Genomic DNA, 19,656 nt, shown 5'->3' with positions numbered 1-19,656 from the left:
TCATTGGAGCTATGAAAATGGAGGTGAGGTGGCAGCTGCAAAGCAAAAGGAGCCTCCCTCTGATGGGTAGAAAACGTCAGGTCTTTCCTACTGGAAAGTAAAAAAAATCCTTGGGGAAGGAACTGTCGTTTTAGTTTCATGTATTTAACCATGGATAAATACCAGAGATTAATGTCCCTGTCCCTGCCCCATGGCAGGGGGGTTGGAGTTAGATGATCTTTAAGTCCCTTCCAACCCAAACCATCCTGTGATTCTAAGATTAATTTTACCATCTCACTGGCTAGCTAGGTATTGTAAGAAGCACTGTCTTGCTGGATGTTCCGTGCATGCAGTGAGCCTTTCAGATACTGTTTCCTCAAACAGACGCTGTCATCACCTGCCATATATTTCTCAAATTCAGTTGCTTTAACTTTATTTATTAGGACACTGATAAATGTGCTCCTAATCAGTAGCCTGATACAATCACTTCTGAATGGACAAAATAGGGAACAATATATATGATAGGAAATAATTTGATACCACCAAGAAAGGTTCATGGGTCTAAAAATCTTTTACATATTATATCGAAGAGACAGTAACTTAGTGGGGCTGAACATGTCTGAATAAATGTAGCTCTTTCATTTTACTGTGTTCTGTCAGGGGAATCTGGGAAACACTATTCTTTGTGATTAAAATTATATGCTACATTATGTGAAGCATCTTGGTTTTATAGGTGTTTGCAGATTCGAGGTATTTGACTACATTCTTCACATGTTTTTAATTTAGGTACAGGCAGAGGCTTTAAGAAAAATCCTTTTGTAAAGAAATGAAAGCTAATCCCACAAACCCTGGGCTGGACTGCAAAATTGGGACCCAAGAGAGAAGAGGACACAACACCAGCAGCTTCTGAAATCTCTAGATCTAGCAAACACCTGTAAAATCTCCTGTGCACTATGTATTGGCACTAGAAAACAAGTTTGTTTGTTTGTTTGTTTGTAACTACATTGATTTTCACTATGCTTCTGTATTGCAGCTGGGAGGAGTGGATGGATGGTATAACCAAACCCCTTACCAACATAGCCAGGAGTCCCGCAGGCTGTGGACATCACATCTCCTTTGCCCTCCATCTTTGACAATCCAAAGTCACTGATCATGATTTTTGACTCTTCGTCCTGGCTGTAGTAAAGCAGGTTCTCGGGCTAGAAAGAAAAATAAGCAAAGTGGGGTTTGAATATATAAGTCCAGTAACATTTGTTGGCTAATGCTTCATATTTAATACAATCCTTAGTTATACCATACACTAACTTCATTCAGTCCTCCTGAGTCCTACAGATTTGCTCATACAATCCATATGGAGAACCTCTCCAGACTCCTGTGTGGTGACCTGTGGGAGAAGCCAACACCTTGAGCTTTGAGTAACTTGACTGTCGTCATGAACTTCTCCTTTGGCACCCCAAATATGAACAAATCCTTATCTCTTACTCAGGAGATGTGTCCAACATGCCAAAAGAAAAGAAAAAAAGAGGGAAAAGAAAACAAAAAAGAGGGAAAAGAAAAGAAAAAAAAGAAAGAAAAGGAAAGAAAAAAGACGGAAAAGAAAAGAAAAAAGGAAAAGAAAAAAAAAGAAAAGGAAAGAAAAAAGAGAAAAGGAAAGAAAAATGAAAGAAAGAAAAAAAGAAAGAAAAGAAAAAGGAAAACAGTAGGTGTGAAGGCAATTTTTACACCTTTTCCACTGGAAATCAATGGTTATGGAAGAGGAAATGCCTTTAGAATTAACATAGTTGTGCAAGAGTGTTTTAGCTAGAGCTGATTAGGAAAAAATACTGCAGAAGTGAGCACAGTGACTTGTTTATGTTGAGAGGAAACAAGACTCACTCCACAAAGACCCGGTGGTTTACATCAGTATCAGCAAGTTGGAACACCCAACCAACCTCCATGTGCCAATGTGCTAGTTCTCCATCCATAAATTGTGAATATCCTACAGCAAATCTCTCACTAGGTGCTGCGAGAGCACACTGTCGGGGGTTTTCCCCTGCTTAACAACTGGACTTGCAAAAAGGTTCAGCCTCTGCTGGCACCCTAACAGCAAGGCATCACACTGCATGGACCATGGAGTCTTTATCGATAAAAATGATGGATACCCAATGCTTCAACATAACCCTGGTGTGGACTACTTGCCCAGAAGCTGGTACCTACACACATGCATTTTGTCTATCAGCCCATTGTGTGCTTCAGCTGTGAATTTCCAGAAAATGGCAAGAAGCAGCTGGGATCATGTAACATCATTAAATTCCTTGGGACACATCCAAGCTTGGATGTATGAGGAGGAGCAATCACGTTGCAGCAGCCCTGGCATCTGCTTTTCCTTCTCCTTCACCATAACCTCCTTCTCCGGAAAAAAAAGGTATGAAACGAAGGAGGCAGATATGTCCTCCAACCTACTCTGAGGTTCCTGTTCAACCTCAAGCAGAGGTTAAAGCACTTTCTGTCTGCCTGGTCGCAGTGTAAAGCCACATAGTGATGGCTTCATCCATGTGACATGATGACGACAGAGGATATACAAGCTAAGGGAAAGCTGCAGCTGCAGCTGTGAACCAGCTGGGACTGAGGCAAAAAGGGAAATAGCTGCTCGTAGAAATAAAAATAATTATAGAGTGGTAGCATTAATGTTTTTTTTTCTTATACATCATAAGTCCAGTGCATTAGCTGGCCTTTATATGCCTTCCTGACCAATCAGCAGCCCTTTTCCAAACTCATGCCATCCCTTGAGCCCTCCACTATATGGTTTTCTCTTCGTGCTCTCCCTGCTGCCTCCAGCCAGTCAAAATCTTACCAGTTTCAAAATGCAGGAAGCAATTCCAGACTGTAGAACTAAAGAGAAAATCAATGTTTCTGGTATTGATCAGCTGAAGGGCTGGTAGAGTTGGTATTAAGGGAAAGACAACTATTTCCTAATTATTTCCACTGACTCATCTCAGGTTCCCCATTTACTCATGTTTACTAAGGCCCAGAAACACACCCATTTGAAACTTAAACCTCTTTTAATACCTGTTTAAATCAATTCCACTTTTTATAAAATGAGCTGGTTAATTCCAAAACTATTAATAAGATGGCTTTGTACCAAGCAGAACTGCTCCAGCTTTTCACTCCTTTTGCCAATGCTGGACTTCACTGGACTTTATCTGCTGCCATCTCTTGTTAGCTTCTGCTACTTTATTGAGATTAGAGACTTGGAGCACAGATCTGCTTCTCCTAACTACAGCAAGTACTATTTTGGTATATGAATAACATGTAATTGCTATAAATAATTGTTACAAATATTTCAATGATTGTATTTTTACAGAGAGGATTCTTTCCCAGAGTTTCATTTGGGGAGATCACAGTTTGAAACCTGCACTTATCTTGAATTTTTGAAACCACAAAAAGCCTTACTACATTCCCATTTTTGTCATCGTGGAATGTTTGCGTTAACAGAAATTTCACAGTAGGTGTTCCTCATATAGCATATTTTATGAGTCATTTTAACAACAGATATGCTACTGACAAACACTTGCAAACAAAAAGAAAGAAAAAGAAAAGAGCTAGCCTTTGCCCCAAAATACTGCTGGAGAATGAGATTCATTTGATCTAAATTCATCATGTCCTTAAATAAACTCTTGAAGCAATTTGTAGATTAATCCACTTTCCATTTCCAAATATTTCATGTTTTATTATGGGAACTCTTAATAAGATTAATCTGTTTTAAAATAAGAGATACCATTCTCTGACTCTATGACTCTGCGATTCCAAGAGCTACAGCATCCCCTTAAAAGACAGATAGGAAGAGTAGAGTTCATACAGAGGAACATCTGAATTAAGACTAGACCTTCCACCAAAGTCTCCCACAGCAGAAAGAGGTCCGAAGTTATTTCTTGCAAATTGAATCTGGGAGAAAATTGGACATAAATAACTAAACAACACTTCAATACTGAAGCACTGTGGAACTCTAGTAATAAGAGAATGTTTTAATGCCCTTCAGAGTGAAAGCTGGAAATGAATGGGAAATATGGGCAGCACTTGACTGCTGTAGGAGACAGAAGAAGAGTAACTGGTGTCTCCTTGAAACAACCAACCAACCAACCAACCAAGAAAAATAAATAAATAATAATAATAATAAAAAAACCTAAACATTATTTGGGACTTTTAGGACTAAACTGCACAATGCCAAAGCGGAAACACCGATTTGGGGGACATTATTTTCCTCCAGCAGATTCAATATTTTTCTTTAAAATTCATGGCCCATGATTCACATCAGCAGAGGGAAAAACATGCATTGATTTTTTCCCAAATTAAGGCCAGGGCTGCCTGGCTTGGGCTCTGCTCCACCTTAGAGAGCTGTGCTGCTGATGGCCACAGCGGTAACGGGTTCTGCTTTGGCCCTGCTGCATCACAGTTTGGAACAAGCCCAGGATTTGTTATTTTACCCCAAGCAGCATTTCTTATCAGCACTAGTTCTGGAGGAGATAAAAAAGTATATAAATAATATCTCTCATCACTACGATTTTTCGTCTAACTTAAGGCAAAATGATGAGGTCACATTCCAGGCACTACAGATTTCACTAACAGGATGTGCCAAAACTGCCAACTTGCAGTTTAATACCGGACTGCAATAGAAAATAAAATAATAACTTTAAAATAAATTTAATTAAAATTGTATTTAACTATTTTTAAAAAGAAAGACTTTGTGGCTCATGACAACTTTAATATTAATTCAACCTTCATATAATTTGACCTGTTTTGCTAAATTCCACTATCATTATGTGAGGACAATTCAAGACCACAGCATCAACATTGAAGGCAACTCCTGTTTCTAGCATCCTCCAAAACAAAAGCAATGCTGTTGTTTTATTCACAGAATTTTTAGTTTAATTTTTAGCTTTCTTTTGACATGTGTATCTTTTACAAATGTCTACTGTTAATTTATTATTTAAGATGGCTAAAACCAGGAAGATTTAGCTGTGTATTATGAAATCCGGGCCTTTCTGTTTATCTTAATGACATTTTGAGATATAAAGAGAAGACAAAACAGAAATAATGTTTGTTTGTTTGTTTGTTTGTTGCTGGTGATGGTTTTTACCAGCAAAGCTGAGGGTTTCTGATGTGATAACATAGCAGAGCTGAAAGGACGATTATCTTAAAATCACACTGTCACCAAATGCTACTTAGAAGAATCCTTGCTGTGAAAAGTGTCTCCAGAAACATTGGACTAAATAGTACGATAGGAAAGTGTTCAACTTTCCCACACAATTCCTAGCTATCAATTATTTTTAAGTAAAATAAACATAGCACAGCAAATCTACAAGATAGCGTGCAGCAGTAAACACATCCCAGCTGACTGCCTTGTCTTAATGTAATGTTTTGGGTTTTAATGAATGCCTTTTTCTCCACATCATACATGCAAAACGCCCATCGACTGTAACAGCATTGATTGCAAGAGTCCTCATTAAAACCAATTACAATGGAAGGGTACGTAGCCCTTAGAGCATCCCTCTTATGGCAAATCTTTACTGAAACAGCCAGTCCCAGGGGAGGCTGGACTTAGATGCATTAAACTTGCATAATTATGCAAAATTCATTAACACTGCCTGGCCAAGCTGTGGTCATACCTTGAGGTCCCTGTGGACGATGCCCATTCGGTGCAGGTAGTAGACAGCATCCAGGACCTGCCGGATCAGGGTGCTCGCATCCTTCTCGGTGTAGAACCCCTTCTCAACGATGCGGTCAAAAAGCTCTCCCCCAGATACTCTGGAAAACAGAACGGGATACAGAGGCATGAGGACATGCTTTCTAAGATGCTTTATACCTCTCTAAACAATGGCCAAGGCCAAGCAGTAACTTGTCAGGAGAAGCACACATCCACTTAGAGCTCCAGGAACTCTCCAAATTTCCCAGCAAGTATTTGGTTGTGGTTTTCTCAAGGTCTGAGGAGTGGACCAGAAGAGTGGCAAGGAGCAAATAAAAGACATAACAGAACTAAACCAGAGATAACCATGCTATAAAGGAAAATAAAACCACCCTCCACCAAAGAGTGGTCAAAGACTTCCTAGGACTTGCAGATGGAAGTCATAACTCTCTACCTCAGTAAGAGCCAGGGGGAGCAGACACTGTTTTCCACCCTAGTTAACTCACCTAGTATAGGTGAATAGGTAGCAGAGGTGAATTCAATCTGCCCTTGCCCACTGATACCTGGCCCAGTGGAGACTGTGACATTCCCCACTAGTATGAGCTCTTGGGGTCAGGTTTTGATATGCTGACCAAGGCTTGGGTCGGAGGCATGGTCCCACTCCGCTTTCCCCATAGGCGAGTGAAATGCATACAGTACTCACTGCCTATAGAGTATTAGTAAATTAGTAAATTAGTATTTACCCATAAATGTATGTTCATTTATCAGCAGCCACAAACCCTTTAGTCAAATGCATTTTACTTGAGCACAGCCTCTCTCTGCCTGGCATTGATAGCAGATGGTTATTGATGAAGGAGCACAGATTATGAGCGCAATTAATCACCAGATGACACAGATGGGGAAAGGATTCCACTACTCAAGGAGGAAAGAAAATAAAACCTTGACATCTCACTATTTAATGTCTGCTATATTATGCTTTTCCTCTGCCCTGCTAGAAATAACACGTTCTGAACCCAATCTTAAATAAAGAATGGACACATTAAAACTCCCTGGAGGAATACTGGGGGAAACAAAAGAGGAAAGAAATGTCTGAGTAATTGAAATAATAAAACTGTCAGCAAAAAACTGCCCTATTAGGGTAAATAAAAGATTTCCATTTTAACAAGCAAAGCCTATTAAAAAATAAAATGAATGTGATATGTTTTTTCAGCAAGTTGCACCACTTAGCATATCATAAATAGCACTGTAAAACTTTCTTTAAAAACAAACCTAATAAAGGGAAAATAATAAATGATTACAGTCATTAAATACATATGGACTGCAAGTTTGCCATTATATGAACACTAGGTAATTCAGCAGCAGCCACTCCAGGCAATAATCTGCCTGAATAATGCCATGAAGTCACTTCCTAGGGAAGTTTGGAGCCTGAATGCATGAGAAAACTACCACTAAAAATGAGCACATTCAACTTCAAAATTGAAAAGCAATCTGGGAAGGAAAATAAAAAAAATAAATATAAAATAAAAATAATCCCCCCTATTAAGTGCTAGGCAAACAGACCAAATGATCTGCTAAAATATTGGCGTTACACTGAAGTTCTGCAGTAAACGTCAAGTTCACCCAGGAGCCCCATGGCTGTGTCAGTGGGGCTTGATGCCTGCTGCTAGCAGAGAGGGGCTGGTATAGCCGTGCCAAGATTGACAGTGGGGCAGGGAAAGCCCCTGGTACCCTACTGAATCCATGAGCCCATGATTCATAGCAGGGCAGGGAAAGAGATTCTGCAGGTAGAGGATGCCTCAGCAGAAAAGCCATCACACAATGAGAGCTCGCCCTGAACACTCTGCAGAAGACCTTGAATTACAATCCTTCTTTATCTAGTTTCCCACAACAGGAGCGGTGCCTTGTGTATATAAATATGTATGTATTTTTATATATATGCACAGGACGTTGCTCCAAGGCCCTCTCAGCCCTACACCCTTTGCATGCCCCACCACAACCTCACGTGCCTTGCCAAGGGAGAACGAACACAACCTCTACCTCACCATTCAGAGAGGGCAGATAGTTTTACTGAATCTGGCTCTTATTAGCTGGCTGTCTTTTTATATTTCCCCTGCAGCACTTTTGTTTCCCATGGATTGATTGCACTGAAAATTGAGCCCACGCAGTAATTAATACGCCTGAACACAGCACATATCCCCAAGAAAATGCCATGCATGCTGCTGCGCAATTTCACACAGTTGCTTCGGTAATATTCAAGCGATGGACTGCTTTAGTAGACACTGATTTACATCAGGTGCTTTCCTGCACAAGGACTCTGTCCTTGCCTGCTCACAGAGAGTACCTCTGTATGCATTTTTACATTAAAATGACAACATTGTCCTCCATCCCAGCTCCCTCTCCTTATGCCTCATTCTTTAACCAAAAGCTTTTCTTGGTAAAATTGAGTTCAGTGTATCTACTGTACCCAGGCTCAATCTGTTTATAATTTCCTTTCAACACACAGAAAATATTTTCAACCTCTTAAATGATGCATTGCAAACTGGAACTTAATCCAAGGACTCAAGAGGACCCATCGGTGAGTTTACAGCCACTTGCTTACTCAGTGCCAATGGCACCCCTGGGTACAAGCTATGAGTTGAAGTATGCATGCTCCTATATGTTTCTTTGGATACTCCATGTTATGGGATTTGGGATTTGCATTACATGTTTGCACACACCAATAAAGTCTCCCTGCTGGGGAAAAGCATCATGGCTGGGTCCCACCTCCCAGGGATGCTCTGCAACACAGCACTGGAAACCACGGATGCTACTTCCATATGGAGCTTGTGGCCAAATGGCTCTTCTCCTCCAAAATAGGGTTAACTCAAATGTAATGTCATTGGGAATGCTCTTCCACGTATGGTGCCCAGGGACTGACGTGTCAGGAGCAAACCAGCAAGGGCAGCTGTGGGAGAGCATCTGAGCTCTTAACTCATGGTGGGGATGTGTCCCACTTGTCTATAGCTAGTCTTGGTGCCAATCCCTTCTGCTCTGCTGAGCCGGGACTTGGCGTCCCGCTCTGAACAGACCTGGGCACTCACAAAGCACTGCCACAATTTGTTTGTTCCAGCCTTTATTATTCTGGGATACATTTCTTTTTCTTTAATGGCAGCACCAGCTTTGCAATTTTGAGCAGTGCACAGGAGGCACAGTTGAAACTGCAGGCAGCAAGAGCAGAATTAGGTCTTTGTCTGAAAGAAATTTAAGACAAAATTTTCTGAGCAGAAAGAGAGGGCAGGAGGACTTTCTTATTAGTGGAGGACAACTGATCCTGACTTGAGGCTGGCACTGGCTCATGTGGCTGGACACACTGTCCCAAGCATCAGCACAAGGAATCTCTTTCCCCTGCTGATTTTGATCTTGGTTCCCTGCAAAGAATAACTCAAAGGAGGAGTAGCCAAGTGCAGTTACCTGAAAAGCATTTAACCCTCGGAACAGCTCAAGTGTCATGCTGCAAACCAGAGCACCATTAGCATCACCCAGGGACTTGGAGCTGGGCAAAAGTTAGCAAAGCAGCCACATTTGCATCTTCTACATGGACATCTGCTGGGACCATGAGCCAGGTGTGCGCTGCTCCATCCCTTTGTCCCTGCTCGGCCACCAAGCACTGATTCTGGTTCTCCAAGGGACATGGGAAAAGCCCAGTGCCTGGAGAAGGAGCTAAGCTGGGTGCCCACATCACACACGGGCACCCTGAGCACATGCCCTGCTTGGGTCTGGGGGTACAAGAAACGATTTGAAAAGATCCATTTTATTTAAAAAGAAAACAAACAAAAAAGCATAAATATCAATACTTTTCACTTCTGCTACAACTTTTACCTGAGGCTATTTTCTACAATGAGAAGGTGGAAATAATGTTCCTTTAGCACACATCACTGACTATCAGCGTGAAGAAGGCCAGAAGAAACATTATTTCCATTTTCTTGCTGCAGGAAATAAAGACAGAAACTCTCAGATTAGTCCCAATGAAACAAGCAGGCCTTACAGCAATGTCCTGTACCACAAGCTCTACCCTACTGAGGAAGATGCATTACCACCAAAACCCAACATGTTGAAGAGGGGCAGCAGAACACAGTTTGATCACATAGAGACATTATTTTCAGTTCCCATGGGGTCACACAGACTGCACTCTGGTTCCAGGGTTTCCTGAGATAAAAGCTTTTGGATGTAGTTTTTCATTAAGGAGACGTCAGGTATAGATCGTGCAGATGACGCAAATCTGTCAGACAACCTAGCCTGGTGCTGGAGTCTACAACAAAATCCTAAAGTCCTCTGGTCTGGGATTAGCTACAGAAAGTCTGCATAACTCTAATGGAGATGAATGAAGGAACAGAGACAGATATTCAAAACAGACTCAGCATTCATTGTTACACTTCCTTTTTTTTAAAAAAAAAAATAATTCTGGATGGATTTGGGAATTTTGTCTTGTTTATTCCCAGTTTGACATTTAATCATCTCAAATCTCCAGTAAAGTCATACTGAGCATCCCAGGTTAGGGCTGGATTCAAACAATTTTGTGAATGCAAATGGTTTTGTGCACACAAAGGAGCTACCTGGTTAGTTGGGCTGCATGTGTGCATGGTTGGCTAAGTGGCTGGTAAGTCAAAGGACCCCACAATCTTTATTAGAGGGGAAGGAGAGGCCACTCTAACAATGTCCTGGTAATTATTGAGGCTCCCTTCAAGGGCTGGTGTCAATCCTTGTCACTAGGCAATTTCTGTTTTTCTGTAATTTCTAATTTACAGATGTAACCCAGGGAGAGTTAAGGAGGCATTTCAGCATTAGTAGTACACCTTGATTTTACGTTAATCCATTTCACCATCAAATTAATCAGGAAAGAACCAAACTGACAAACAAAAAGAAAACAATCGCTGCTGCAGGTAAGGAGGAATGATGGGATCAACCTTTTTCTGAAGGAGCTGATTCTTTTGCAGTATTATCAGGAAAGCTGAACATACAAAGTTTCGAAGAAACTCTTTGATTAAAGATAAGCACCAAGAAAAACCTCAGAATTTAAGGCTTCTAAACTCATAAACAACAAACCAAGAGCCAATCTGTCCTGATTTCTGATGTTGCAGCTAGCAGAGCGACACCTGCACCCATGCATCGCAGCTGACTTTGCCAGGTACCCACCAGACCCTCACTGCGCCGGGGCTGCAGGTGTTAGCCTTCAGGTAAACAAATAAATTAATGAAAGAACAAACAAATGGTGGATTTACAAAGATGTTAGTCATATATTGTTAGTAATGTATTCATGTTACCCTTTCTTTCTTGCTGGTACCATCTGTGTGTACAGATAAATCCTCTCATTTATTCACCCCTGCATCCCCCGCTGTTAATAAGTGTAGGAACCTTTCTGCTTGAAAAACAACACCCTTTGAAATATGGCTTTCACTTCTCTGCCATTTGGCAAAACGTCAATGTTATTCTTTTCTGTCTCTTGGAGTGCAGGCTGGAGTAGCTCTGGATTGTTTACTGCTTGACAGTTTAATTGCTTTTTATCAAAAGTCTTATTGATGAACTCATCAGCAGTGGATTTAAGCAAAAAATGCCATCAAAGCTCTTCAGAGCTAGCAGGCAGTTCCCTCCAGTAGTGCATGAAGTTCACCTGATGCTTCACTGCAGTTCAAGCCATGATGCAGCCTCTGGTGGACAAGTCAGCAAAGCACCATCAGGCTGGGCTAGAAACCTGCACATCAGGGATGCGAGGGGTAAGAGGGCTGATCTCAGAAATTAGGAGCTGAAGGGATCCGAGGTCAACATGAAAAGTAGGTAAAATAGGAGCATTATCCAACAGCAGTGATGAGCTTACTGGTCTCAAGTTAGACGTTCGTAGTTTCTTACAATATAAATCAGGAAAAGCACATACCTCAGCCCCTGGGGCATGAAGCTGGAAGTGTGAGATGAGATAAGAAAGGCCGAAAGGGCTGTTTCTAGGAAGTTCTGGCTTTGACTATTAGTTTTCTCTAATGAAAGAATTCTTATTAATACAAATATTTCCATTTTTAAAATTTATTTTGTTTTTAATGGAGGGATTTTCTGTTTGACTTTATACTTCCTCTGCATTGTGAAAATGCATGAGAACCAGAGAGCAAACCTGGCTACTTCAGCATTTGAAAGGAAAGAAGAATTGGCTGCCCTTGTCTCATTGTTCAAATGATGCAACACATAAAAAGAAAATGAGTAAACAGATTAAAAGGTTTTAGATCCAGAAAGGAACATTATGGTTATTCAGCCTGACCTCTTGCAAAAATAACTATGTGATTACAATTCTTCTTGTGCCAATATTCTAAGGTGTTAACCAGGCAGGGGCATATATTGCTACAGAAATACTGTATGTGCTGCAGAGACTTGCCTTATTCAGTATACATCTCAGAAAACTGCACCGGCTTTTGCATTTGCAGCACATCATAAAATATTCAGTTTGAACGAGGCAAGGACTTTCCTTCTTATTGTAGCTTTAAATCACCCACCTTAAAATCTAATGGTGACATAAATATATGCCCCAAAGCCACCAAAGCAAGGATGTAGGACTAGTTTTGGCTTATTTTTCTAGAATACCCTTGTGTGCGTACAGAAGAAAGGGATGGATGGTTGTTAGCATGCTCTCCTTTGACAGTACTGTTAAAAGCAACATTGCTGTGGGATTTATTCTGGATTTCAGCCCTTCATCACCACTACGATGGTGGCTGTTACAGGGACAGTGAGTGTACCAACAGTTACCAATACATTTTCCCTGCACTGTTCATGGTATGACCCAGCACCTTGTTGCGTCCAACTCTGCCAACCAGCAATCGGTTGGGAACACTGGGGGGAAAATTTGGGGCAGAAATGATTTTGTCAGCTTTCGGAACCAAACTGTGCAAAATAAAATACTTTTTATCCTTGTATTAAAAGTGTTGTATGACAATTGCTGAGCATCTGTAGTTAGGCTGTGCTTTGGAGAGCACTTCTGTTTCCACTGGGGCAAGACCGTAAGTCTCTGGAAAGCTCAGCTCACACTTGCTCAGGGATGCAACGTTGTCTGGCAAATAAAATCTTTGGAGACAAAATTTTCCTTCATAGAATCCCTACTCCAGAGCTCTTTCAGGGTCCATGACTTTTTGAGGTCAATGCTATCTTGTGTTAGCCAAAATTTTATTCTGCATTCAAATATTCAGCATTGAATTCAAAAGTTCCCCAGTTCCACCAGTGGTAAAAAGTGGGACAGCACTAAGAGAAAATGAATAACAAAAGATCTCAGGTTTTTAAGACTCTTGTGACTAAACCTTACTGTCCAACAGCTTATGACAGCCCTTCAAACATCAGCAGCCCATGGGCTCCCATCTATGCTCGTCCCCACTAGCAGTGGCACACACAGGAGACCTTGGACCTGCCAGCTGCAGCAAACTCCCCAGTTCTGCTATTGCTGTTTATGAGGCACATATCTATAGCAAAGCAACTTGCACTGATAAACCTCCCATATAATCAAATCCTAAGTAATAGCGTAGCAAACTTTCGTATTTCTACCACTCCTCTGAGGTCTGCAACCACTATGAAAGGTATGGGGACATACCCTTCATAGGGACATGGGGAAGAGGATGGGCAGATCTTTTTTCTACTCATCTGAGCTCTCATAGTCTGCTTGGCATCTCCACAGAAACCAAGGAAACATCTAGTATTAGCAGCTTGATCACACTGAAGTGTGCTCCTTGCCACTTGAAAAAAGTCCTATGGATATATCTGCTGATTATAGAGACTGCTTTTCTTCACAGCTTTGCATTAAATAAAAAAGCAAATGGTGATGGTGACTTCCATCTATGCCCTATGTCATCCGATAGTTTGATGTCACACGTGAATCCATACACACAATAGATTCACCACAGGTTTCACTGTAAAAAAAAAAAACATCATTTTTAAAAATTTCATTAGAATGTGCACAATATGCATTAAATCACTCAAAAATTGAGTGTTAAAGGAGCAAGTACTCTATTTAATTCATTTCTGTATGTCAGATGCCAGTAAATCAGCCCAAGTACAATCATTCTGCTCGTTGTATACATATATTTACATGCGTGTGATTTTGTTGCCTCACTATTTCTCACTTTGCCTCGAGAAAACAGAAGAGTAGAGCTCTGTAGACAAACCACACAAAATATGTTTTCCAGTGTCTGGAACAATGTACTTTCTAACTGCCGTCATATTCCTCAAGTTCTCCATAAAATAAACGGATGGTTAAAATCTGGAGGAGATTCCTCACCTGACAGCAATTTAAAAGTAGGTCAGGTTTCAGCACTAATAGGTTGGGTTTGTTTTCCTTTTGACTTGTTTTCCAGTGGAAACCAACCTCAATGTCCTGCCAGCACGAACTAGGAAGAACAGACCTAAAAATTATGAGAACCAAAGTAACTGAAAATGGATGCCATAAATTACGCAATGTACAGTAAACAATTATGAAATGTAAGATGAATGCAGTAGGAAGAATTGTCCTTAATATAAAAATAGGACCATAGAAAATATACTAAAATCACTTTCAGCCAGCGCTTAAACAGCTCATCTTTTCCGTGAATAATACTTAATAGAAATTTGTTTTTGCATGTGTATTTCTTCTTCTGTGTCTGATTTCCATGATTTCTCACAAGTAAATTTTCAGAGAGACATCATTGTGGAAACAGCCAATGTTAAAATAACATTGAGTGATACCTGTCTCAGCACAGAAAGAGCTTTGGAGCCCCTTCTATCACCTCTATCTCATGTAAATTCTATGTTTGTTTTGTTTTCCTATAGGACGCACTATATGTATAGACTTTGAGTTGTTCCTCTGTTCTAGATGAACACAACAGAGCAAAATTAAATTTGAAACAAAGAAGGAAATGCAGTCAACCGGGCAAGATATGTTGTTGCAGAAATCAACTTTTCCAAACAGTGGGTAGAAACAATACACGTGGAGCTAAATATTAAACCAAGCTGACCAACATAACTCTAAATTACATAAGTATCATTTTATCAAGTTACAACTATATTTATATACATTAAAAAGTCATTTATGTGCTCTTTGGCTTTAGAGAAAAATGTGAAGAGCCTTGCATGGAGAATTGATAACGAAAACCACAAAATTCTAGTTGCTTATAGTGAAGTATTTCTTAAGAAATTTCCAAGAAACTAAAGTTAATACAAGGAAAACCCCATTCCATTGTGCATATATGACTTTAGGATGTACAGCCTCTATAAAATCAGGAACAAAATGCTGGTGTTATCACTGACAGTTCCCTGAAATGATCTATGGCCATGAGAGAGCACGCAGAAGGTTTGGGAGGAAACTGAGTGCAAAGGAGAAAATATTTTCTCCCTGTAAACACCCAAGGTACCACCTCACCTTTAACATTTTGACAAATTTCATCTCACCCAATGTAGCAAGTCTACAGAATAAGCTCCTGTATGTGAGCTATCACCCTCAGCTCCTTCAGCCAATGCAAAAAAGGAGGCACTTCTAGGGTGCGATGCTGCTGGGTTCACACTTCAGGATAAGTCAAACAGAAGTGCCCATTTCTGTGTTCGTTCAGATAAATCCCGCTTTGATGACACTTTCTATAAAAAAGCCCAGAAGAAGCTTTGGTTACCACATCATGGAAAAGTATAGTCAAAAGTACAAAGAAGAAATCAAGTGGCCAGTATCTCCACGAAAAGAGAGGTCAAATTAACAAAGAAAAGAGATGACAGAGGAGATACAACAGAGCTCTACCAAATCATGAAAAGAATAGAAGATTAAAAAGGGAAATAGAAGAAATTGTTTTACACCACGCACAAGAAATGTGGACCTAGTAGAATTAGCAGGTGGTGGATTTAAGGCAGAAGCCTTTGCCATCTGAGGAGCAATCCTAGAAGAGATGAATCCTTGGTATGACCCAATAAAACAATGCTCATGTTATTATCTTTGTGCTCATCGAATTAATTATTGAATTATTCACTCAACCTTGGCCTGAATGTGCATACCTACATTAAGGCAGTCTTTTGATTCACTCATTTAAAATCAAATATGACAGATTCATAGATTTTAAAGCCATTATGATAATTCAATCTGACCTCAGAGGAAACAAAGACAGTACAATTTTTGCCTCAGATTCATAGCTCCTGGCCAGACAAAAGACTATCATTTAGCAGAGTGTCCAGACTTGACTTAGATGATACTGCTAATCCCTTGTCTGCTTTGTCCAGTGGTTAATTACACGCACTGGCTAATTACATTGAGCTTCTTTCCAATGATAATTTTTGATAACCTGTCATTGGATCCCTTTAAACATTGACTCCAGGCTCCTTAGATATTTGCTTTTTAGAGCAACCTTCCTCTTTTTAGGTTTTGGTAACTTCATTCTTCCTTATTCTGATGTTTCTCCCTAAAAAATGATATTCAGCAGCTACTTTTACAGCCTCTGTTAAGTGATGCCTAGGAGCCGAGTGCACATACAGTGATGCTGATTTCTGGTCCTCCATTTGGAAAAGAGTTACCATGTTGAATATTTTTGCTTATATCTGCATGAATAACAATCTGGCCATTCTTGGACAGGATACGGACCAGTACTAAATATCCATATTTCAATACTGAATAAACTAAATAAAATATAGAGTCTCCAATTACCACCCTCTTCTGAATATCATATGTTCAGTCCTACACCTTACTACATCTCATGATGTTTATCTCACTACTGTTCAATTAAAACATTCCCATTTTCTATAGTGGAGAGTGAATTTTTCCCATTTTGAGGAAGAGACCAAACTGAATTATTACAGCTTGGATGCAGCCTCAGCTAAATAAAACTTATGTGACTGTTTAGAGCAATATTATATCCTTAGTCAGTAAATTCAGTTTCCACTGGAGCTGCAAGGCCATTTGTAATGTCATTGTAAGAACCCGGAGTAACAGGAATTGAATTTGGAAACCCCTAGATCGTATGCAAGTGGATTACTCTCTTAACCAATCTTCTATAAAGAGGGAACTGTGGACATGGGGCACGGTGAGCAAGGATGATCTGCACACACAATCAGCTCAAAGCTGTTAAAAACAGTTTATGGCAAAATACTGCTCTAAATCCCCCTGCTCCAACCCCGCTGCAATCCACCATGCTGAGCACACCCTACCCTGTCCCACATGAGACTTTCCTCTCACCTATCCTATTCATTGCAATTTTTTGCATTACCCATTCTTTCCCAGCTCCGTGCAGGAAGCCTGGCAGAGGATGTGATTGCTGATGGGCCAGGCGCAGTGCTCGTGACTAAAGCTCTGCAGCTAATTGCAGCTCTCCAGTTGTCTTCTCCCATTGACAACAGTGAATTTCCAAGCTGTGCCCCTTGCACAGATAAGGCATGTTGAGGGCCAGCAGGACTTGTTGATTTACTGTGGGTTGGTTGGAGGGTGGGCAGCACAAATATTCTCTCACAGCTCCAAGAGAAGATTTATGATGCAGAAAAGAGACATTTTCTTACAAAAATAAAATAATAATAATAATAATAAATAAAAACTCACACCTGGCCTTAATTCCTCATATTAAAAAAAAAAAAAAAGAAAAAAAAAAGAAAAAAAAAAGGAAAAAGTGAACCCAAAACCCTCAGTTGAGCATGTGAGTCACCAAGGAGCTATTTCTGTTCTTCAGTTATCCCTCATGAACTCCACAAGGAGACCCTGACCATGGTGTCCCCACGGGACATTGGAGGAATGAGGTGCCACCAGCAGCCGACAAAGCCCCAGGCAAAACTGGCCAGCAGAAAGGACAGCCTCCAAAAATGCTGGGAATCCACTGAGCGAAACCAGCTGGGCATGAGAGAAAAGGACGACGCTGCCAACCCCTTGTGCTTGCTCAGTCCAGGCTGGCTGCTCAGCGCTGCAGACCCAAACCAGGTGCCACAGACACAAAGCTACTGGTTTTACTCCATGCAATAACTGACTTTTATTGTCTTCTGAAAGGATAAGCCCTGTCTACTCCTGCAGGAAAAGCATTTGTTGAAAGATAAAGTAGGAGCACAAAACACCAAAGAGAGAGCTTTCAGAATATCCTACAGAAAATGTGCCCTGGGCTTATTTTAATAATTCTTCAATTATTGCCTTACTGGTGGCTGATTTAGTCCAGGCCATTGAGATGTTTCTAATGGAAATCATCAATTTATCATGGAGATGAATTCCAAGAATCTAATCATGCAGATGAAAACAGACACATGTTCAAGCTAACAATGAAGACTCCAGGAAAAGAGGGAAGATTTTATGTATCTGTTATTTTTAAAGGTAGCTATTTGCTCCTGCCTCTTAACAGCACAGGCTGGCCAACTGCCAGGCCTTCTGGCTTTTACTGGGTCTGTCCCATGGCCTTGGGAGAGACTGTAAATATCTGCTTCTACATTATTGCTCCAAGGCTGCTGTCTACTCCAGCACTTTACACAGTTGCCTTGACAGAGAAAACAAAAGTCTCTGGCTAATTCTTCGTTAATCAGCACAAGTTGCCCCATGGTAATTTTATTTTCAGGAGAACAAATCAATGCCAATAAGCAAATCCTTACAGTTCATGCTCAATTGTTTAGAAGTTTGCGTTACCACCCCCCTGCCTATTTCCCTAAAATGTTTCAGTAGGTGAATTAATGACAAACTGGAAAATCCGATGGTTGAAAAAACAAATCCATAACTGATACAAAGAATAATCTTTGCTGGAAAAAATGAGAAAAGCTGCACCAGCTGCTCTCAGATGCAGGATCTGCGGGAACCACATCCAGAAGCCAAATACAGCACCATTCAAAGCCTCTTCTCCACCTTACAGCAAGCACCTTGTCAAGGTCTGACCAGCAGCTTGAGGATACCGCTGGTGCTGGGCGACACTCGTGCCCATCCCACATGAGAGCACCATAAAAACCCCCCTCTCAGGAACAGCATCCCAAAGGCAGCTCCTTGGAAGCATCACCCCAAAGCAGAGTGGGTGAAGAGTGAGGACACAGTCCCTATTTCCCACAGCCCCCAAAGCATCCAACAGGACTATCCCAAAGCCCCCCCCAAAAATCTTGCTGCCTCCTACTCTTTGCCGTGCCCCATGCACAATTTTCCCTAGAGCTTTCCCTCCTGGGGACCATACAGGATATAATTCCCCCACGTTTCACATTTCATACTTAAACTGCCCCATAAAATCCCATTCGTTAGCAACCCCGCAGCAACAGCAAAAACACAAGCTGTGAAACTGCATCACCTTCAGATTACAGCCGTGGAACTGCCCTCCCAGCTCAGCCTTGCTGCTCTCAGGAGAGGCTCATGACAGGAGAAGACCCAAAAGCATCATTTCTGCCAGCCACGGGCAAGGTGCAAGCCAGCACACCCAGTCTGAGACCTTATCGCACCTCTGGGGGACACTTTTGTGCTGATGGGCATGATGCTAACCTGCTCTGAGGTGCCACCACAACAGCTCAGGACATTTCATAGGGACTCCATTAACGTTTACTGATTAACGTTTACTGGCTGTCTACTTCATTTGGCCAGTGTAGGACCTGATAACATCCTGAGCATTCCTGCTGGTAAAATAGCATGGCTTCATCATTTCACGGATTCAGCTGTGATTTTAAAAAAAATAAATAAGGTTTTAATCCTCTTTTTTCATTCTATAGTCATACGCCTAAGTGCCAGTCCTAGCTCCTTTTGCATGTGTTATAAACACAGCTATGCGAAAATTAAAACCAAAAACTTCTCCTCCATCCCAAATCAAAACTAAAGCAGTGATTAGATCAAGCCCAATGTGAAAATTAAAATCAGAAGTTCCTCCTCCATCCCAAGCCGAAACTAAACTAATGATTAGATCAAACCCAAACAATAATCTAACAAATATAGCTCTCACTGTGCTCCTGGGCTGCGTGATTTATACACAGACTAAGAATGCCTGGGAGTTGAGAAAACAGCTGGATACGGAGGGTTTTTGCTAATATGGTAGTCAGAGCGCATTGCAAAAGCTCAGAGACAAAAATGAAGCAGACAC

General features: G+C 40.9%; 1 protein-coding gene across 3 annotated transcripts in view; it reads right to left on the bottom strand.

Moving 5' to 3' along the window:
• The window catches only part of CAMK1D (calcium/calmodulin dependent protein kinase ID), a 220,482-nt gene that overhangs the window by 39,824 nt on the left and 161,002 nt on the right, over positions 1 to 19,656 (bottom strand). For all 3 annotated transcript variants that reach the window (XM_083819638.1, XM_083819639.1, XM_083819637.1), the window contains exons 4-5: positions 5,625 to 5,763; positions 1,052 to 1,178 (exon numbers count right to left, since the gene is read on the bottom strand). In XM_083819638.1, the coding sequence (XP_083675764.1) occupies positions 1,052 to 1,178; positions 5,625 to 5,763 (266 nt within the window). The remainder of the gene's footprint in view (positions 1 to 1,051; positions 1,179 to 5,624; positions 5,764 to 19,656) is intronic.

This window comes from Anser anser, assembly GCF_964211835.1.
Source record: "Anser anser genome assembly, chromosome: 1".
Taxonomy (NCBI): domain Eukaryota; kingdom Metazoa; phylum Chordata; class Aves; order Anseriformes; family Anatidae; genus Anser; species Anser anser.
The sequence above is the reverse complement of the archived record's forward strand: the minus strand, read 5'-3'. Positions and strand labels throughout refer to the sequence as shown.